This window comes from Syngnathus scovelli, chromosome 3, assembly GCF_024217435.2.
Source record: "Syngnathus scovelli strain Florida chromosome 3, RoL_Ssco_1.2, whole genome shotgun sequence".
NCBI classification, from domain to species: domain Eukaryota; kingdom Metazoa; phylum Chordata; class Actinopteri; order Syngnathiformes; family Syngnathidae; genus Syngnathus; species Syngnathus scovelli.
The window spans coordinates 17,684,755-17,704,348 of record NC_090849.1 but is presented as its reverse complement, the minus strand read 5'-3'; the positions used below and the strand labels follow the sequence as shown (position 1 = coordinate 17,704,348).

The 19,594-nt window shown below is 38.9% G+C and overlaps 1 protein-coding gene across 2 annotated transcripts; it reads left to right on the top strand.

Moving 5' to 3' along the window:
• Positions 1-5,621: 5,621 nt before the first annotated feature.
• On the top strand, positions 5,622-18,710 carry LOC125994289 (excitatory amino acid transporter 1). 2 transcript variants are annotated; one of them, XM_049763541.1, is made up of 10 exons: positions 5,622-5,788; positions 6,995-7,189; positions 8,892-9,029; positions 13,573-13,777; positions 14,100-14,142; positions 15,201-15,463; positions 15,771-16,004; positions 16,074-16,268; positions 16,398-16,532; positions 16,871-18,710. In XM_049763541.1, exons 2-10 carry the CDS (start codon positions 7,006-7,008, stop codon positions 17,079-17,081), a joined length of 1,608 nt encoding a protein of 535 aa, XP_049619498.1. In that variant the 5' UTR covers positions 5,622-5,788; positions 6,995-7,005; the 3' UTR covers positions 17,082-18,710. The 2 variants fall into 2 exon arrangements, with proteins under 2 accessions (XP_049619498.1, XP_049619497.1); XM_049763540.1 differs by having other exon boundaries at positions 15,771-16,268.
• Positions 18,711-19,594: the final 884 nt, after the last annotated feature.

Below are 19,594 nucleotides of genomic sequence, written 5' to 3'. Positions count from 1 at the left end.
AGATGCTACCAAAATCAAAAAATGGCCCTCGAAGGCCGATCTTTATAATTGAATAACCAATGAATAGACGTACAGACTAAAGAATGTATGGAATATAAGTTATTATTGTTTGTTCTTGAAGACAAATTTCATTTGTTGAAGCCTCCAACTGTATTCAATATTTTCCTAAACACAGTGAAGCCATACTATTTGTAGTTCGGCATTCTTATTTGTTGTTTACTTATTTGTTCACTCAGTCACTCATTCATTTATTCATTTGATAGGGGCCCTTAGTCACTCATAATCGTTACTGACTCACAGGCGCTGGTTTTCCGCTTCGGCCAAAACAATAAGCGGTAAACAATAGCAGTATTGCTTTGGCACAATCTGATGAGTTGAGATGAAGTGAGTTGAGAGCTTTGACTAGACAAAAGTAGTTCTTTGCTTCTTTTTTGTAGCATCTGAGGCATATACTTTTATGTGGGGCATTTACTTCTCACAGATGTTGTTGTTTACAATAAAATACTACACCACTGTAACTTATTTCAGCAAGTCCTGGCCTGTCAGTGGGTAGTGTGTGTGTGTGGGTAGGGCAAGGTGGAGCTTCATGCTTCAATCCATCTGAGACGTTTACATGCCTTAGTAGGTGCTGCTGTTTTGGTGAGCAGCCGAGGTCAAATCGTGGGGTCCGTGCCGGCCTCAGTGTCAAAACAGCACGTGACCATGTGAGTCACTGAACGACAGAAATGAGCGCGCTGAGACTCTCCCTCGCTCGGCTCACAACACCTGATCCATGGGAAACCCTCGTGCACAATGATGATGAAACAATGCGGCCCCAGTTCTGCTGCATCCCTGGGGGGCCACTTCGGACAGCAGATCTTATAACCTGTCCTGGATACATCAGGCTCTTGGGAGCAGCGTGGCCTTGGTAGAGTTACGCTAACTGCGTGCAGTTGTGAGAAAGAGAGAACATTTAAGTAGTGCGTGTGTGTGTGCGTGCGTGCGTGTGTGTGGATGCCATGTGGATCATGTGAGGCCAGGGTCAAGAATAGTAGGGGTTCCCGCTTTAAAGCTTTAGGCTCAGTGATGGGAATGTAAGGGAGATGGGTGTTATTTGTTTTGCTTAGTAGGTCTTCATATTAGCTTTAAAGCACATAGTATATACATTAAATATATCTGTTTACGTTTTGGAACACACCTTGTGAGTGGATTGTTCAAGATGGTCGTAAGTGTTTGGATTTCACACAACTTTTGGAGATTATGTAACACGTAACTGTCAGTTTGGAAAGTTGAGGCATTACGTAATAACAAAGTGAACATCTTCACTTTCACTCAATGGAACACGGCCTCATTTTGTTCAGTAGGGGAAAATAATTAAATTGCATTTTTTTTTAGTTCTTTTTTTTACATGTCTGAAATAAATGTTTAATCGATTAATTCATCAGTGGTTCATTAAACTTTCAGTATTAAGCACAAGATAATTACTACCCAACAATGCTTTAATATGCTTAACAACTGTACAAAGACCTGATTTTGGTTAAAAAAAAAAGTTTTCTTGCACTTTGAAAAAGTCCAATTACAAGAAAAATTGAGAATATAGAGGAAAAACAAATGAGGCAATCATTAGATCCAAAACTGCTGTCGAACATTTTGCTAATTTGCTCATGTTATTTTTATGCAGCTTTACTCTGTATGATTATCAGAACAGATGTCCCCAAAACACACGTGCTGCACACACACACTGCACGTGGGCTTCCACACACAAACACACACACAAACACACGCACAGCCTGACCTTGGCTTTAGTGATCCAGTGATAGACCTTCAAATGGTCTGTATTCCTTCGGTAATAACTAGGAGAACAGTAAAAAAGCTAAGTTAGTTTTTTGCAAATTTGTGATTCTTCATAGGTGTGTGTTATGGGTTAAGGGTTTACATTACAAAAGTCTGAGTAGCTCATTTCTCACTTGTGTTAAATGCATAACATTATATCAATGCATACATTGTTCGCAGTCAACACATTTAGACATGAGTGGCGCTCCCTTGTCACTGCATGTAATGGCATTTTTGCCTGGAGGGGGCTTCAGATTTATAGTTAAGTTGGTCTCAAGTCTGAAATTCCATACATAGTAGAGAGAAAACTTTCTCATAAAATTGACACTGCAGTAAATAATATTCAGAATAAAGACCCCACCTGTCAGTACACTGTGTCCACCCAATACACCCCAATTGCTTTAATAGGTAAACAGTACCTGTGGCTCACTTGTGTGTAGCGTGAGCCACAGGCTGAATAACATGTTGTGTCACTGTGTTCAACAAACACTTCCCCTTTCCTGTGGTCCGATACACGACACAACACCAAGCGAGGTGCTGAGCCATTGACCAACTTCGGCCCGCAGATTTGTGGGGGTGTTAGGAAGGCTTGTTGACCGGCAATCTCTGAACTGTTTTGTTTCAGGTCATTGTACTTGTATTAGCATCGCTAGCAGCCTCGCCCTCCATTCACTCTCATTCTTCAGGTTCTTGCCTTCGGGCATGATCGCTATCAGAGCTTTGATTCATCAGCATGTCAGGATGCCGAACACTTTACTTTCGACACCTGTGACTGAGCGTGATTATAGTATATGCCGTTTTTACCTTAGCTGCTGTCTAAATTTGTAAAATATATGTACAATTTGCACTTTTGTTTGTGCTACACTACAGTCATTCTCCTAATGCAGTCTACTTCGTAGCCATATAAGCTATAGTTACAAAGCCTAATTTGTTTTTTCTAATGTTATTTATTTGATTTCACCCATTTTTATAGTGTTACTTGATACTAGCGATAGAACATGATTCCTTGAAACCTCCACTAACACATTGATTGATTGATTGATTGATATCTTTATTTCGAACACATCAAAAACAAAAAAGAGAAAAGAAATTGACAATGACATCGTTTTTAATGTTCAAAAACCTGCCTCAGCCTCTTCTTCGTATTGTTCATTACTTTGCCTTTTCAGTTAAACAGATAACATGAATCTCAGCTAATGTTTGACCAGCTTTCTGTGATTAAAATTGGAATGTTAACGTAGCTTCCCAGTTTTTGTAGTTGTTGTGATTCTTATATTTGAGCTGCAAACTTTGCAGAAAGAGAGAAAGAGCTGATGCAACTCAACATGGCTGCCAAACATGCACTCCCTCCACATGAGTCACGAACCATGCATTCAGCTGTCTGGACTCGTTCACTATTCTTTCCCACAAAGCAGAACTAAAGCAGGAGTAATAATGCCACCACTTCACAATTATTTTGATGCTACAATTGAAAAATATCCCGTGACACTTGTGAGGACAAGCGGTACGGATGATGAATGAATTAACACTTGCAAAACGATAAACACTTTTTGTGGCGTTTGTTTGATTTATTTTTTTAAGCTGGTCCAGCCAGAACGCTTTTTTTGTTGAGCTAGCAGAAGAATTGTCGCTCATATTGCAAGTCATGCAGTGTTTGTACATTTGAAAATGATAACTGAGGACTTTTGTTAGCATTGGCATTTTTCCTCTTTAAATAGCAGGGATGCTTGTATTTGTAATCTTGTGTCTTTGCTTACTAAACTCCCCAGTGACCATGTGGCACAACAAGTAGATGAAAAATAATATTTTTTGTTGTCCTTCTAAAACACATTTGTAAAATACAGGCCTTCATAAAGATGACCACATATACAATGTGACATAATATTATTATGAAAATCCATTTATACAAATGATGGCTTTGCCTCTTAATACACAGATCATCTGAGCTACCATTTGAAAAATGCACTTCCTCAACTAACTGGAAATGTTACATAATATTACAGTAAAATGCAAACCTGGTAGCATCCTCAAACTGATGCTTGGTAAACTTTGCAGTTTGAGTAAATAAACACCCCAGGCTGCCCGTTCGACAAATATAAACACGAGTAATTGCTCACACTTTCAATTTGTATTTACCATAGTGACATCTCACGACTAAGAATGATCCCTGGGGCTGTAGATGAAATTATATTGTTTGATCAATCGTTTTCCATGCAGCGCTACTCTTCGAATAGCTAACTTGAATAAATGCAAGGTTGGCTAGACTAGCATGAGACACTCTGGGAATATTGATCACATCTAGATAAGGAGTATCATAGATTGTGCATGGCATAAACAACGTCTGTGTTTTGGAAATGTGCCTTTAAAATAATAATAATAGTACAAACTTGGCAAAGGCTTTGATTAAATACAAATAAAAAGAACTGGCACAAACTTTGGGCATATTAGCTAGCATGTACTGTTCCACTAATGTCTCAGTTGGCCTTAAGTGTATGTTCATATTTCAGAATTAAAACCACAGAAATGTGGATATTTTGCTTTCTGGTTGCGTATGTACGAGTTTACTATGGGACTATTCTTCTAGTACTTTCTGTCTTCATTGGAATTTTTTTGTGATTTGCTATTGAATTTGTGGGGCTAATTGGTTACTAAAATGAAAATGAGCGAATGTCTTATAAAGTTATTTGGAATTTTTCTTCAATAGGATTGTTGGAGATATTATCGACTTTTTGTGGTTTCCAATTTTCACTGGCACATTAGAGTGGAACCAAAACTCTGCAGCTGACCGGAACAGTTGCATGCCTGAAATGCTCAGAATTTTCTAGGCCTGCAAAGGAATGGCAGAAAGACAGGGAGGAAAAAATAGAATTGGGGACATGGAGATTTGCCCTCTAAATGTTGCCACAAAATCACCAATTTAAGCTAGTTGACCAGAACAATACCCGAAGAGCGTAACATGGTATGCTACTAAAGTGTGCCCAGAAGTAGCCTTCGCTCAGAGCTTGTCTCCCAAGAAACAATAGTTTGCAATTTGAAGGCCGCATAAATTTGGACATTGCCGTGCAGTCGAAGTGCATTGACAAATTCGGCTCTACAGCCTATAAGTAGGCTAGCCCTACAATGCCCACATTATGTTTTGGGGCAACTAACCAATCAGAGGAAAACCAATTAAGCAAAACAGGGACCCAATTGGAGCAAAGCTTGTATTGAATATTAATGGGAAAATGACTTGTTAAAAATAACATTTTTGAGCAATGGGAATAGCTTGAAAACGATGTGCTTGCTCATTTCCACCCCGTATTCTGTAATCCCAATAAAGAGAAAATGAAGATCGTCCGAATCTCAGTGGATACTTGGTATCGATGACTACTCAAGAATTGAATACTGTACTCATAATGGTATCAGTCTGAAAAAAGTGGTATCGAATACCTCAAAAACAAAAATACAAAAGTTTACTCCACAATGGCATTTCCATGCTTTGGTAAATTCAACTCACTTCAATTGCAATAAATGAAATGGCATGTGTTCAGAAACCTCCTTTCCCTCTTTGCAGGATTCTGCAATCCGTCTCAACTTATCAGGCGTGACAAAACCTTTGAAAGAGGCAAACAAGAAGTTTCTTTCTCTTCTTTCATGCTCGGAAAAGCTCATTATTCCTCAAGCCCCCTGCTCTAATCAGCCCCCCTCTCTACCTTGATGCCCACCTACCTATCCTAATCCCTCCCCCTCTGTCAGCCCCACAAGACAACAACTGTGCGTCTCTTATAGCACCGCCTTCTTTCTCCCTCACTGGCTCTTTGATTCACAGGGTTCCCCAACTTCCCCCTCGCTGACTTTTCTGTCTTTTCTGTCTCCTCCCTCTCCTCATTTCTCCACACTCACCAGCACAGAGCAGCGTTGTCAGCACCACCAGCCCATCTGAGTACTGACAAGACATTTAAACCCGCCACCTAAAGAAAGTGTGTCAAATATTAAGGTAAGCATTTTTTCTGACATTTGACGTGTTATGTTGGTTGGTAAATTTGCGTGTGGGTTGCGTGGTGGATGTGTTGTCTTTGGAGGAAGTGTTCGTCACAGTTTATCTGCATGCCACATTCAATGAGTTTTAAAGAGATTGCAAAATTATAAGAAATATTTGTTTATATAGTTAAGACTTTTGATTGATTTTATAAAGGCGGAATGGTCCGCCGACAGTCAAGCAGCGTGTGCGTGTGTGCGTGGGGGTAGGGGGGGGGGGCTTTTTCCTATCTGCTTTCATAAAGTTCTGAGGAAAACATGATGCAACATTTTTCAAAGACGTCATGTAATAATTCATGTATTCATTTTTCAAATGGAGAGAATGCTCGACCAGGCCATACTTGAAGACATACAGGAGCAAATTAGTTAGTAGCACCCAATAAATGAAAGAACAAGCCAGAAGTATCACATAACTAAAGTGTCTTTTCATCTAACCTAATTAAAGGCAATAACCTTACTGGACTCTGGAAGCAGCCAATCAAAGAAGTCCTTAAACCTTGATTTATAAAAACCAGGGGCAATCTCAAATGAGTAATCGAATCGGTGCATGCCTAATTGTCCCAAACTTATGTCAACTGTACTTGAGCCACGTGCATCCAGTCTGTACCTCCTCGGTAAGAGCCAATCGACGTTGAAAATGTAAATTCTGCAAATAATATATCAATCAGTCTCGTTGCTTTACTGCTGAAATACTATGACTTTGTGTCTTGATCTGCTATAAGTTTCTTTGTGTACTAAATAAGCCAAATTCCAAAAGAAAACAAGCACACACAACAACAAACACACAAAATTCACCACGTCACAGGGACGGACGGACGGGAGGGACTACAAGCGAAATCAAACAGACTGAAAAAGAGGCAGCTGGGATCTAAATACAAACATACAGACAGCGAGGAACACCTAGACAACGCACAAGTGGAGCTGATTGGGTGACACGAGGGACCGGACCGGGTTGACGAACACAGGTGAAAGAAAGCAAAAGACCAACAGGACAAGACCTGAACCACAAAAACCAGGACATAGCATGAAACGCAACCCAATATAAATCCAAACAGAAAAAATGGACCATGACAATACGGATGTTTTCTTTCATACTGCACAGGGAACTTGTTTACAATTTACGAGTAATCCATATGAGAGACTGTTTACTGTGATTCGATTCTAGAGAGTTCCACCATGATGCAGGCCAACGGGGAGGATCCGCAGAAAGCGCAACGAAGCCTCCGGCAGATCCGGGCCAACATCCAGTCCCGTTCGCTGCTGGCCAGAAAGAGAATGTCAAACATTACCAAGAATGACGTGAAGAGCTTCTTCATAAGGAACGCCTTTGTCATATTCACCGTGGCGGCTGTCGTCTTTGGTGAGTGGAAATATTTAAATTAAAGGTGTTTGAATATGGAAAAAAAAATCCCCCAGAAGTAAACCTTGCCTTGAAAAAACAAAATATTGAAATACTGCAAGGTACAGTTGGTGGTCATTTAAAGTGTTAAAAGTAGAGCTATTCTTTATTTTATTTTTCTATTTTAATTTTTAATACACACGTGAGAAGTGTAAAATGCGTGTGCAAAAAAAAAACAAAAAAAATCTCATAAAAATCCAGACTGGAAGGCATGGAAGCAAGGGAGTTTAGGTTTTGTACTTTAAGAATAAAATTTAACTAATTCCAACATTTCTAAATACACGTTTCAGGAATGTTGACAATTTAAATTTTGCACCATTTAAACTCAAATAATACACAGTTAAAAACATTTTTAACATTTTGCTGTGGATGACCCTTTTTTTAGTTACCTCCTCGGCACTTGGCATTACATCAATGACTGGGAAAAGACAGACACACACGCGCACACACATTCAACTTTGAAAATACAAACTGGAGGGCTAGGAGGGAAGGGTGAACAGGTTGTGGATTCATTCAAAGAAACTTAATTATTGTTTTCATTCAATGTTCAGGGAAAATTTCGAGTTGTTCAACCTTTGCGTGGTTCACCGTGTAAGAAAAGATAACATACATGAAAATGAGGTACCTCTGAGATCTTCTTTTGAGATAGAAAAAAGAAGAATGGTGTACATCCTGCATGGTGCACAGATTGTTTAAAGGTAACTTGTCCAACTTTAGCGCCAAGCTCCGCCCACACTTTGTGATGGCAGTAATGAGTCATCCATCTGTCATATTTACTGGTCTGTGGATCAATTCCCGAGGAGGAGTTGCAGTCCTGGGAATGACCAAAAAAACATGACGTTCAGAACAAAATAGCAGACTGAGCATTTCACAGGATATGTTCTTGATTGATTTTCATGCATGGTGAAATGCTGGAACATTCGCAATGCATTTTGTGTCAGTGAGTCTGTAGCATGATAGAGAGCAGCTGTCTTAGAAATAAATAGAAACTCCCACAAGCAAGGACCTCACCGACCCTTGTGGCTGACATCAGAACGTTTTGGAATTAACCTTTGAACCATGGTGTGGCAGGAAGTCAGGCGGGGGCCCACCCACGTGCGCGCCACATCTGTACAGCGCATTTGTGAGTCAACCAGTGCATAGAATCTATGGGTTCCACTTCAGTGAGAGTGCATTACAGTGACGTACATCACAAGAAGAGCATGTGCACTCATTTTCGATGAAAGAACCTTGCGACGTGATCTGGATCTTTAAGCGAATTTACGCAGAAATGTTTTTTTACATTGTTGTGTAATAAGCGTACTAAAACTAAATGATGATGTGTACTCATACGGTACTAAAAACTAAAGACTCTTCAAAACTTGCACAACCTTTTTGTAAAAGTACACTTAATTGCTAGCTAACTAACATTTGTACACTTCCTTTAATCTTGTTACTTAATGTACAAACTATATAAATAAAAGTAGTAATCATGCAAATAACAAGCTAACAAAAAGTTATTTGCAAACTAGATAACAAGCTAACTGCATGCTCAGCCCTATTAAGTCACAACTTAACTTGTGATCTAAATAACTAGATGAGTTAAGTTACTATATAACTTATATGTATAACTTTGTTTCATTGTGTTTAATTAATTACTGATGTTTAACGTGACTCTCTGTAGGTATCATTCTGGGGTTTACCCTGCGACCATACAAAATGTCCTACCGTGACATCAAGTTCTTCTCTTTTCCCGGAGAGCTGCTGATGAGGATGCTACAGATGCTGGTGCTGCCCTTGCTGGTGTCCAGCCTCATTACAGGTTAGTCACCGCAACTTAAAGACCAGCAGTGGGCATGTTTTGTTTTTGTTTTAAAAAAAAAAAAAAAAAAAACACCTAACACTTACTTTAAAGTCAGTTAGTATTTGTTTTGTTAAAAAAAAAGTCTAAAAAATATATATATTATTCATTAGTTTGGTATATCTGCTTAACACACTATTTGTTTTGTTTTTAAACATTAGGCTAGAATTAAAACTAAACATTATTATTATTTTAAATTGTAAGAAATACAGTCCAAATACTATATTGCAACCACTTGCCTGCCTGCATCAGAGATTAATGTACCTTAATAGACTAAATGAATCATATTCTATTTTTAATTTGAATTTTGCTGGCAAAGTACTTAAAAAAGAAACAGCAAAGAAGACACATTTGCTCAGTGGCTTTTGTTCTATTTATGAATCAAATGACTTGATGTCTGCACCATTTTACGCCTTCAAACTGGGTCACCACAAAAGACTAGTGTACATAATCAAAAGTCAAAAGACAATTTATTGGGCATCAAAAGTCTTGGGACACTATTCATTGCACGTTGTGTTAATCAATCATGGAGTCTTGAATCTTAATTTTTCATCATAGTGTAAACTTTTATGCAAACTGTACAAGCATAACGAGCAATGGCGGGTTGCAGGTTGTTTAAGTACTTGCTAAAACTTTTAGTCGGACCAGAATGTTTCCATCTTTTCCAAGAGCTTTTAGTTTGCCGAAAGAGATGAGGTGAACTCCCTATCGATTGAATGAGCAAACACATGATATAGTTATTTTGCCCGGTCATAGTGTTGACAATGGTCTTGTCGTTTGTTTTGACGTGCAGCGAGTATACAATGTGTGACCGGGTCATTGAGAGAGAGAGAGAGAGACATCATTGCCTCCTGCAGGGACACAGCACAGATAAGACAGGCGCCTTTGTGCTTTGCATGGATCAGAGCGTAGCATTAGCGTTCGGTGACGTCAGGTCATGTGATAACTGGTAAAACACAAGGGGAACAACAACATGAGTGTCAAAACAGGTCTGTTTTTGCCCATTGGAAATCGAATTCATCAAATTCAAAGGTAAAACTGTGGCAACCAATAACTTAACAAACATATAAAAATACAGGGAATATTTTGACTAACATTTTAAGATTATTGTATTGTATAAGGTCAAAATAACAAAACATCAAGATGCAAAAATCTGTAAAAACATTCCAGGACTAAAGGCGAAAGGATAGGCATCTCATTTTAACACAATAACTAACACAATAAAAAGATAATCACTGCAAAATGTAAAAACAACTAAACACTGTTCTGTAACATGAAATGGAAAATAAATAAAAAGCAAAAAGCATAGTTGTGTCTAATCTCATTTTAAAATCACCATTGGCCATGATACAAATAAAAAGAATGTAACCATCACAAGAATCTTACTGCTTTGAATAGGAGTCTCCTTACAATTTCTGGAACCAAAATTAGGCTACTGCAAAAAAATAGCTACAAAGCAAAAGATACAGATGAACACAATGCAACGCAATGTGCGTATTTCAGATTTTTCTCACACAGAGTCAAACTAGCCCACAACGAGGCTGGATGGGTTGAACTGTGTCGGAAAGTCGAGTGGCTAATTATACTGAATGACTGTGTTTGTGTTAAAATAGACGCAGGCTTCCTCGAAAGGACAAACGATGCAATTATCGATCAAAGTGAAACTGAAAAAAAGCAACATCCCTTGACGCACTCTCGGCTTCAGCATTGCCGCACGAGGCTAGTTCAAGAGCAACTAATTCACAAAAGGAAATCAAATTTGACTGATTACTTAACTAGTATTGTGTGGCCATTATGTGTAAATCGATGTGAACTTTTTGGTTGAAGAATTAAAGGGGGAAAAAAAAACAGTATAGGCAATGGAAAAGTTTCTTTTCAATGTCCACTTAAAAAAAAGTGATGTTTGAACACAGAATTCAGTGATAGCATCTCAAAGAAATCAGTTTGATGTTGACTCTTTTCAAATCTGTGCAGACTACGAGTCCTACCCGGGGGTCACAGTGACATGTCAAAGCTTCTTGTTTTAGTATGTGCAGAGTTCTCAAAAGTGAGGACACAAGAACTATATTTAGTAACTTCAACTAGACCCCTAGTAATTGGAACAGTGAGGATACAGGATAAATATGATGACCTGACGGGTTATATTCCAGCCATAGCAGGCTTCAAGTGTGTATACTATTTAAAAATGAAAAACAAATCTTCACATGCATTGCGTTCAGTACTATTTTTGTTTGAAGATTCAATGTAGGGCAACAAAACACACCTGTCAGTCACACATCCCAATACTGAAAAATTGTAGGTCGGGTTCCAGAAAGTCTGGACTTCTTCTTATGCCCCCAACTTCAACTTTTTCCTCTCTGAAGAGGGACTTGTATTTGTATTTGTACCTCCCACCACCTTTCCAAAACTACCTCTACTTGCGCTCCTTCAACTTTGCCTCTTTCAATCTTTTGAGTGGAAGAAATTAGTGAGGCCGCGTATGTTGTTGCCCAGACGACTGGTCAGGGATCATTGTGTGTGTGTTGTGTGTGTGTGTGTCTGTGTCAACAAGTGTTCCCAGGCTTGCCAACAAAAGGATAAGGAGAGGCAAAATAAAGGGGCACAGCGAAGGGTCCTCACCTCTCCTTGAGTGATGACAAGAAAAAAGCGAAAACAAAAATTGGGGATGGTCATTAATGTATTAAACAATGGTGACCATAACATATACAGTACCACAAAAGTAGCAGACATGTCGCTGTGAATAAGCTATATTTTGACATAAAAAGGGATAAAAAAAATATATTTTTACAACTGTCAGTGAGCTTTTTATAATTCCCCCAGAAAACATGTCCATAAAAATCAACTAACACTGCTTTGATAAGGCTACAATTTGCCACTTTGTAAAAGTGATCAAGTTAGGTGTTTAAAGATTAAAACAATTGGGAATTTTAAAACAACACAGTGGAAGCATTTCCACGCACACCACAACCATGGCTGGGAGGCTGCTCCAAAATTGCAAAATTTTTGCCACAAAAATGCTACTTTTATATTCACCCTCCAGTTTATTTTCTAAGTATGTCGATTTGGAAGCGTTAAGGCATTCTATCTTTCAAACCTTCATTTTAAAACCATATATTTATAGCCACCAAGAAACTATTTCCACAAACATGGCTGAAATGCTGCACTTTAAAGGCTATATTTTTTTCAGAAATAAAATGAGGTGTTTTCGTAGCTGCTTCATTCATGCCATATGTTGGGCCTATGAAAGGTCGACATTAATCTCGATTCTCACAAAGGGGAATTTGCGTGTTTATTCCTTTTTTGTTGTTCCTTTTTCTCCCGAAATCCACACCCACGCTATTTCTATGACAACTATAGTAGTCAATTGAATGCGGCCACAACTATGGGAGACAGGTTTAGTGTTCTTTTGACTGCAGCAGTCATAAAACCCAGTTTAAACATTGTCTTCTCAGGGGAAAGATTCTTACCTGAATAACATTGTGTCAAAACAAATAAAAGCCACAAATGAATTGTTACAAGAAGCCCACAAATTACATGACGTTTTATAAAAATTTAAAAAAGAGGCTCTTTTGGGGTCGTGGTGGTGGTGGGTGAGGGAGTTATCAGAGTTTTAAAAGAAAAAAGAAAAGGATTAATCAAAGTGTGGATTCTGGCATTGGCAGTTAAGATGATTCTACATTATGCGGACTTTGCTATACGGTTGCTTCACAATGTTGTGTGCATCAGATGCCAAACATGCTTTATCTTTGGCCAAGCCAAGTCGATCAAGGTCAATGTGTTAATTATTAACTGAGCAGTCACACTTGACTTTCTTTTGGCCCAAAATATTTGAATAAATCGCTTGGGAATTATGCAGCATTCAAGGAGGCTCCTCCGATACGCTTTCAAACTGTGAGCACCATTTAAAATATACAAAAAGCAAAAGCGGATATAATCGTTCCCTGGGTGCCGTCCAGTAGGTGTTATTTACCCGACATGTAGATCAGAGCGGGATTAGATTTCTTATTGTGCTTTGTTCCTTCTTAGATAGTTGGACACATTATGGGCATGGGTGTATTCCATCTATAATTACAGCGACTTTTTCCCAGGCTCACTTTATGTACGCTCGCCATGACACGTTTTTTTTTTCCCCATTGATCCAAATACAAACTCAACTTTCGTAATTATTAACAGCACAGGCCCACACTTTCCCCCAAACTGTTTTGGAAACAAAAAAAATAGAGTTAAAGAGAGAATAGCGCCCCCTTAAGGATGTGCAGCGTTTCTCCTCGTGCAAAAATAGCCACAATCAGGATGTCAAGCATAAAATATTTGCATTTTGTAGGAAAAAAAAAACAAAGGCTTCTCTGTGTTCAAGTAAAATTATAGCTATAGGCATATTTAGGAGAAAATAAATGTTGTATTTATTTTTATTTTATGATTTGTTCTGAGGATACACGATACACATCATTTAGTGGTGGAATTCTAATTGGAAATGTGTGACTTTTTTTTTTTTTTTTTTCAGGCATGGCTGCACTAGACAGTCGCGCATCAGGTAAAATGGGCTTGAGGGCGGTTGTGTACTACGCCACCACCACGGTTATTGCCGTGTTCATTGGCATCGTCATGGTGCTCGTCATCCACCCTGGCAAAGGCTCCAAGGATGAGTTCACCAATCAACAGCAAATCGAGCGTGTCAGTCCCGCTGACGCCTTTCTGGACCTTATCAGGTAAAGATGATAATAATGTTTTTTAAACCATATACGGCAAGGGACTGACTAACTGGTGTCAGAAAACAAATGTCTTGAATTGAAAACTATGACAAAAAAACTCTTGTATCACAGCATAGACCACAAAATATTTTTTATAGATGACAAACGATACTGGAATTTACCTTCCTTTTTATACAAGCCCTACCCTAGTATAGAAAAAAAAAGGTAAATTCCAGTTCCAACAGTTCCAATGGCAAATGGGGGGTAAAAATTCACCTAACAAAACTGAAAAAAATACTTCCTGGTTGACTGAAGATAATGTGTATGTGATGTTTTGTAGGAATATGTTCCCTCCAAACCTTGTGGAAGCCTGCACCAAACAGGTAATGTGTAATATATACTCACATTTCCATTTCCCTTTTATCTATTACTTATTAATCAAATTCAATAATAATTTCATAGTTTTGTTAATTGATTACCAAATTACCAGTTTATAACTAGAGTTGATCCATTAGGTGACTTAAAAACAACACAAATCTGAATGTTGTGGTGATGCATTAGAAGGGGAAGTCAAGGCAAAATTTTTATTTACAATAATGTTTTATGCTGCGCCAGTAGTCACTATTGCGTTTGCAGAATATAAATTAAGCAACCCGTTTTATCCATTTTGCCACTTCCGCTTGACTGAAAATGACATCACAGTTGCTCAGGGCTCAAGTAACAACCAGTCACAGGTTAACTTGTGAACATCACATGACTAAATTCTGAAAACAAGTGAGTCGTTACCTGAACTCTGAGCAACTGTGATGTCATACTGGGTTGACAGCAAGTGGCAAAATGGCCACCACTGAGATGGATGATGGATTTTATGGCTGAATTAATATTATGCAAATACAATATTGATCAGAATGCGGTGTTTAGACTAGTCAGAGCACATAGAACATACTACTGTAAAGATTTGTCTTACCTGACTACCCAAATATATATATGTATATATATATATATATGTACATATATATATATTTGTTAAGGGAAAAAAAATAGCCTATTTTTGAGAAAAGCGTTTTCATATCGGCTCTCATTAGATTGTGCACTCATGTTGTGGCTCGTGAAAAAGAATTGAAATGATGCTGCATCTTCAAGTGTGATTGCATGAGTAGACTAGATAAGTAGCTGGAGGACTCATGTAGACTTGTGCAAATGTTTTGTGTCCTACGTTCCACCATATCATGAATGGAGACGCGTGTGTTGTTACCTCTATGTCTGGAAATGTTTGTTCCATATGCTTTTCTTTACAGATGTAGTCATTTCACTAGAGTCATATCCCGAGGATCATCAAGGCACTGTGAATATATGGCAAGCTATTAAATTGCCACTGCACTGCTGCCAGTGTGGCTAAAAGCTTCAGCGGCTAATCTTGAGGCTCTCACTTTTCTTTCAGTTCAAGACACACTATGCCAAGAGGGTGATCCAAATCAATGTGACGGTCAACGACTCAGTGCTTAACGGGAGCCAGATGATAACGAGGGAGGAGATGATCCCCGTGCCGGGTGCAGTCAACGGGGTCAACGCGCTTGGCCTGGTGGTCTTTTCCATGTGCTTCGGGCTGATCATCGGGAAAATGGGGGACCAAGGACAGCCCTTGAAGGACCTCTTCGACTGTCTCAACGAGGTCATCATGAGGCTGGTGGCCATCATCATGTGGTGCGTCCAAACTAAATTATCCAATGACACATACTTGTTTTCAAATGTATTTTTTAATTTGTTTTCTTGTAAATGAAATTTTCATTTCACCACTTTCAACTTCATGTAAAATAAAGTTTATAAATCATAGACTTTTTTCATACTAGATAATTTCTTTTTTTTCTATTTTTGTTTTATAATATGATATCTCATATCTAATTTGGTGTTATCAACATAAAACCAGAGAGTTGTTGAAAGACAAAAAAAAAACAAGTAACTGTGAAGCTGAGGAAAGATGGAAACTCAATCAGAGCTTTTTTCGGATCAGGTATGCCCCCATCGGTATCCTGTTTCTGATCGCGGGTAAAATCGTGGAGATGGATGACATCTCGTCGATGGGCGGCCAGCTGGGAATGTACACAATCACTGTCATTAGTGGCCTGCTCATCCACGCCATTGTGGTCCTGCCCACAATCTACTTTGCGGTCACTCGAAAGAACCCTTTCATCTTCATCGCGGGGCTGCTCCAGGCCCTCGTCACGGCATTGGGAACATCTTCCAGGTTTGATAACCATTCTGTCACTGAGACGCACTTGCTGTATTCGCTAATGTGGATTTCTTTTGACCTTAGTTCCGCCACCTTGCCAATCACGTTCAAGTGTCTTGAGGAAAACAACAAAGTAGACAAGCGCATAACTCGCTTTGTACTCCCCGTGGGCGCCACCATCAACATGGACGGCACCGCCTTGTATGAAGCGCTGGCGGCCATCTTTATCGCTCAGGTGAACAACTATGACCTCAACTTTGGGCAGATTCTCACCATTAGGTAAGTGCTCTCTCACACACACACACACGCGCACTCACTCGTTGTTGTGCATGCATGCTGGGAGGTCAATTTGAGTTCATGCGGGTCAAATTAAGGACCATTAAAATGCCTCCTCCTATTTCCCTGCAGCATCACAGCCACAGCAGCCAGCATCGGAGCGGCCGGTATCCCGCAGGCGGGGCTAGTTACCATGGTGATAGTGCTCACGTCTGTGGGCCTGCCCACTGATGACATCACACTCATCATTGCCGTTGATTGGTTCCTGTGAGTACTTCCTGTGCCTCGTTGTCAACATTTTTACTTGGAGATAGAGATCCTGCATTTCTGGCGAGAAAAACGAGCCTTCTTAAAGTCCAAAAGCGCAAAACTGATGGGTCAAGGCGCTTTTGATAATATTGTACATCTGAAGTTGAAAATTGCTGGATTTCCTCCACAAAATTTTGACTTCACATGTTATCGGTTTTGGGTCGCAGCTTAGCGGTTTGGGCCAAGCAATACAGATGATCTCAGCAAATTGATGATGAGAACAATATGTTAGGAAACAATGACTGTTTTGTAAGTTTGGTTACATAAATGCTTTCTTTGTGTCCAATTTGCTACAGGGACCGACTGCGCACCGTTACTAATGTCCTGGGAGACTCCATCGGGGCTGGTGTCGTGGAGCATCTATCTCGTCACGAGTTGGCCAAAGACCCAGAGGAGGTCCACTCGGTAGCAGCTGAGGAAGCGGACATGAAACCCTACCGGCTCATCCACCAGGAGAACGATTACGAGAATGAGAGGCCTACCACTGTCAGCGAGACCAAAATGTAGCAGGTTTTGTTTGTTGCTGCTTTTCTTTTTTACAAAGTCAAAATCTTCCACTACAGAACTTGACACTTCTTCAAAATGATCAAAAGGTGTTTGCAAGGGCATTGGCATCATCTTGCGGCTTGATTCAGCCAATATTTGAAGACAGGTTCCACAGAAAACAATGGAAATTTGTGAATGAATCACAAATTGTTGGGGGTTCCCTATATGCTCTCCCTTGGCAACTGTTGACTCAAGCTCAACGGGCATGGTTGCTGCGGGCCCCGATTTTACCAAGCAATACACTTCCATAGAATGTTTTTTTTTTGCATTTCCATTGTCAAAATAACTTATTCGTACCAAACATTTTTTTGCCACACATGGTTGGTGTACCAGCCTCTGTGGTACCGTACCAAATGCCATGTTTCCACTGCACAGTACTGATTCAAGTGGACAACCTTGGAAACAACAAAGGAGAATAACAAGGGTCTCCTGTGTTAACAGGTCAGACAGAAATTTTACTTGTGGACAGCTACAGCAAAGTGGAGACACTAAAGCCTCCAGAGCTACGCTAAGCTCACATTAGCATGTTTGATTCCTTTTGTCATTTGTTATCCGAAGTAGTTGAATGTATTTCTAGTATTAATATTGGTAGCCAGGTACAGTGCAGTTGAAAAGGTTCATATAGGTCTGTCTATTTTTGGGGATGGGAGGTCAATTTGTGCTTTTATATATATAAGCTCTTAGTAAAGAGAAATTTACGAAGTTCTTGTTAAAGCTATGCAGTCATCTGCATAGTCATTTTCTTGGTGCCACACCATTCTATAAATTCAAAAGCGATTTATTTAATTTTTTGGGGGACCACAATTCAGGTTGCATAGCATATTCTGCTAAGTTGAAACCCACCAACCCACCCCCCTAAATGACCCTGGATAAATCCTCGATCTTGGTTAAGCAATGCGGTCATGATTATTTTCCAGGCATCTGCTTTGAATTTTAAAGGTTTTTTTTTTTTGGGCCTGTTCCAAGACATAAACCAGTTAAATGCAAGATTTTGGATAATCCTAAGAAATTGTCAGCGTAACCATTCTCCGATTGATGTTTTTTTTTCAAAGTTAGAGGTTGAAGGTTAGCGCTTGATAAAACTATGCTGTTATTTTCCCAGTGATGCATTATTGTACACTATGTAGTTTGTTTAGCTACTGAGCTAATAGGACTAACGGCGTGGCTCTGCAATAATTATAAGACAAAGAAAAGGTTTCCAAGTGTACTGCATGGTGAAACATACCACTAAATCCTCAACTGTGATGATGACAATTTCTCCCACTAGAGTCCAGTCCTCTGAATCCAGAAAACCTACACAGTTTCTCCCCCCCCTCACCCACGACAGTGGTGCTGCTCAGAGACTGTTAATGTTGGAAACCATGCACATAGTACACTGTGAACAGGCTGGCTTCTTTGGGAGACCAGAAAGACCTTCTTACTTTAGTCAGGCATGAGAGTCCTTGTGAGATGTTACAAAGCGGGTATGCTGAACAAATATTTTGTACTATGCTTTTAATTAATTTTGTAACCCCAAATCTTTATTACCCCTCTCCTGAAAGTGCGCATAGGCCTGTGTGACGCACTGGAGGTTTAACAAAAAAAAAGAAATTGCAATGCGAATTCACACGGCTAACATACTGTACTGTATAAGGGATAGAAACCAAAATTTCTCAGCATTATTTTGATCAATTTTTTTTTTAAATATGAGAAAATAATGTACTTTTTTCTTTTCTTTTATATTGTCAGCAATTACATAGTAGAATTAGAATGCATGAAATTCCATGAGTCATTTTTTTAATTTGTAAATTATTTCAACAGCTGTAGAATGATGATACATTTAGATATGACAACCATAACAAATTGAATCTTTTTTTACATTAAAAAACAAGTCAGAAAATCCAAAATAATAACCAAATATTCTCAGCCAAATGTTGAATCCGCAAAATTATCATTACCAAATCCCAATATTTAAAATATATATATATATTTTAAAGCAATTACGAATGTAGACTACTTTGTTTCTGATTCTATTTGTACACATTTTTCAATAAGAAATTTCTATTGTATATCTAAAATACATAACTTGTTTTATCACTATGAATTTTTTGGTTAACTGAAATTAATAGATTTTGTAAGTAATTTAATCTTGCTTAGCCAAATGACAGTTGACAGAGCTGTGTTTCCCAAACTGTGGGTCAGAGCTCCTAAATGGGTCCTGGGTCATGTATTTTAAGGGTGAAAAAAGTGCTGTAAATTTGTTTTATTGATGCCAAATGACAAAAGGGCTTTTAAAAAAAGTTTATAATTCGTGTATACTATGTCCACGAAATATTTTACTAAGTTTAGTTGACAGGAATGTTTGAGAAAGCCTGTTGTAGAGGGTTGTTTTACATAGATAAATGTGGATGTTAACTGTAGTGAAATCACTAAAGGTTACTTGATGATTCTGTTACAAATCCAGTTAACAAATCTTACAGAGACAAATTAATTGG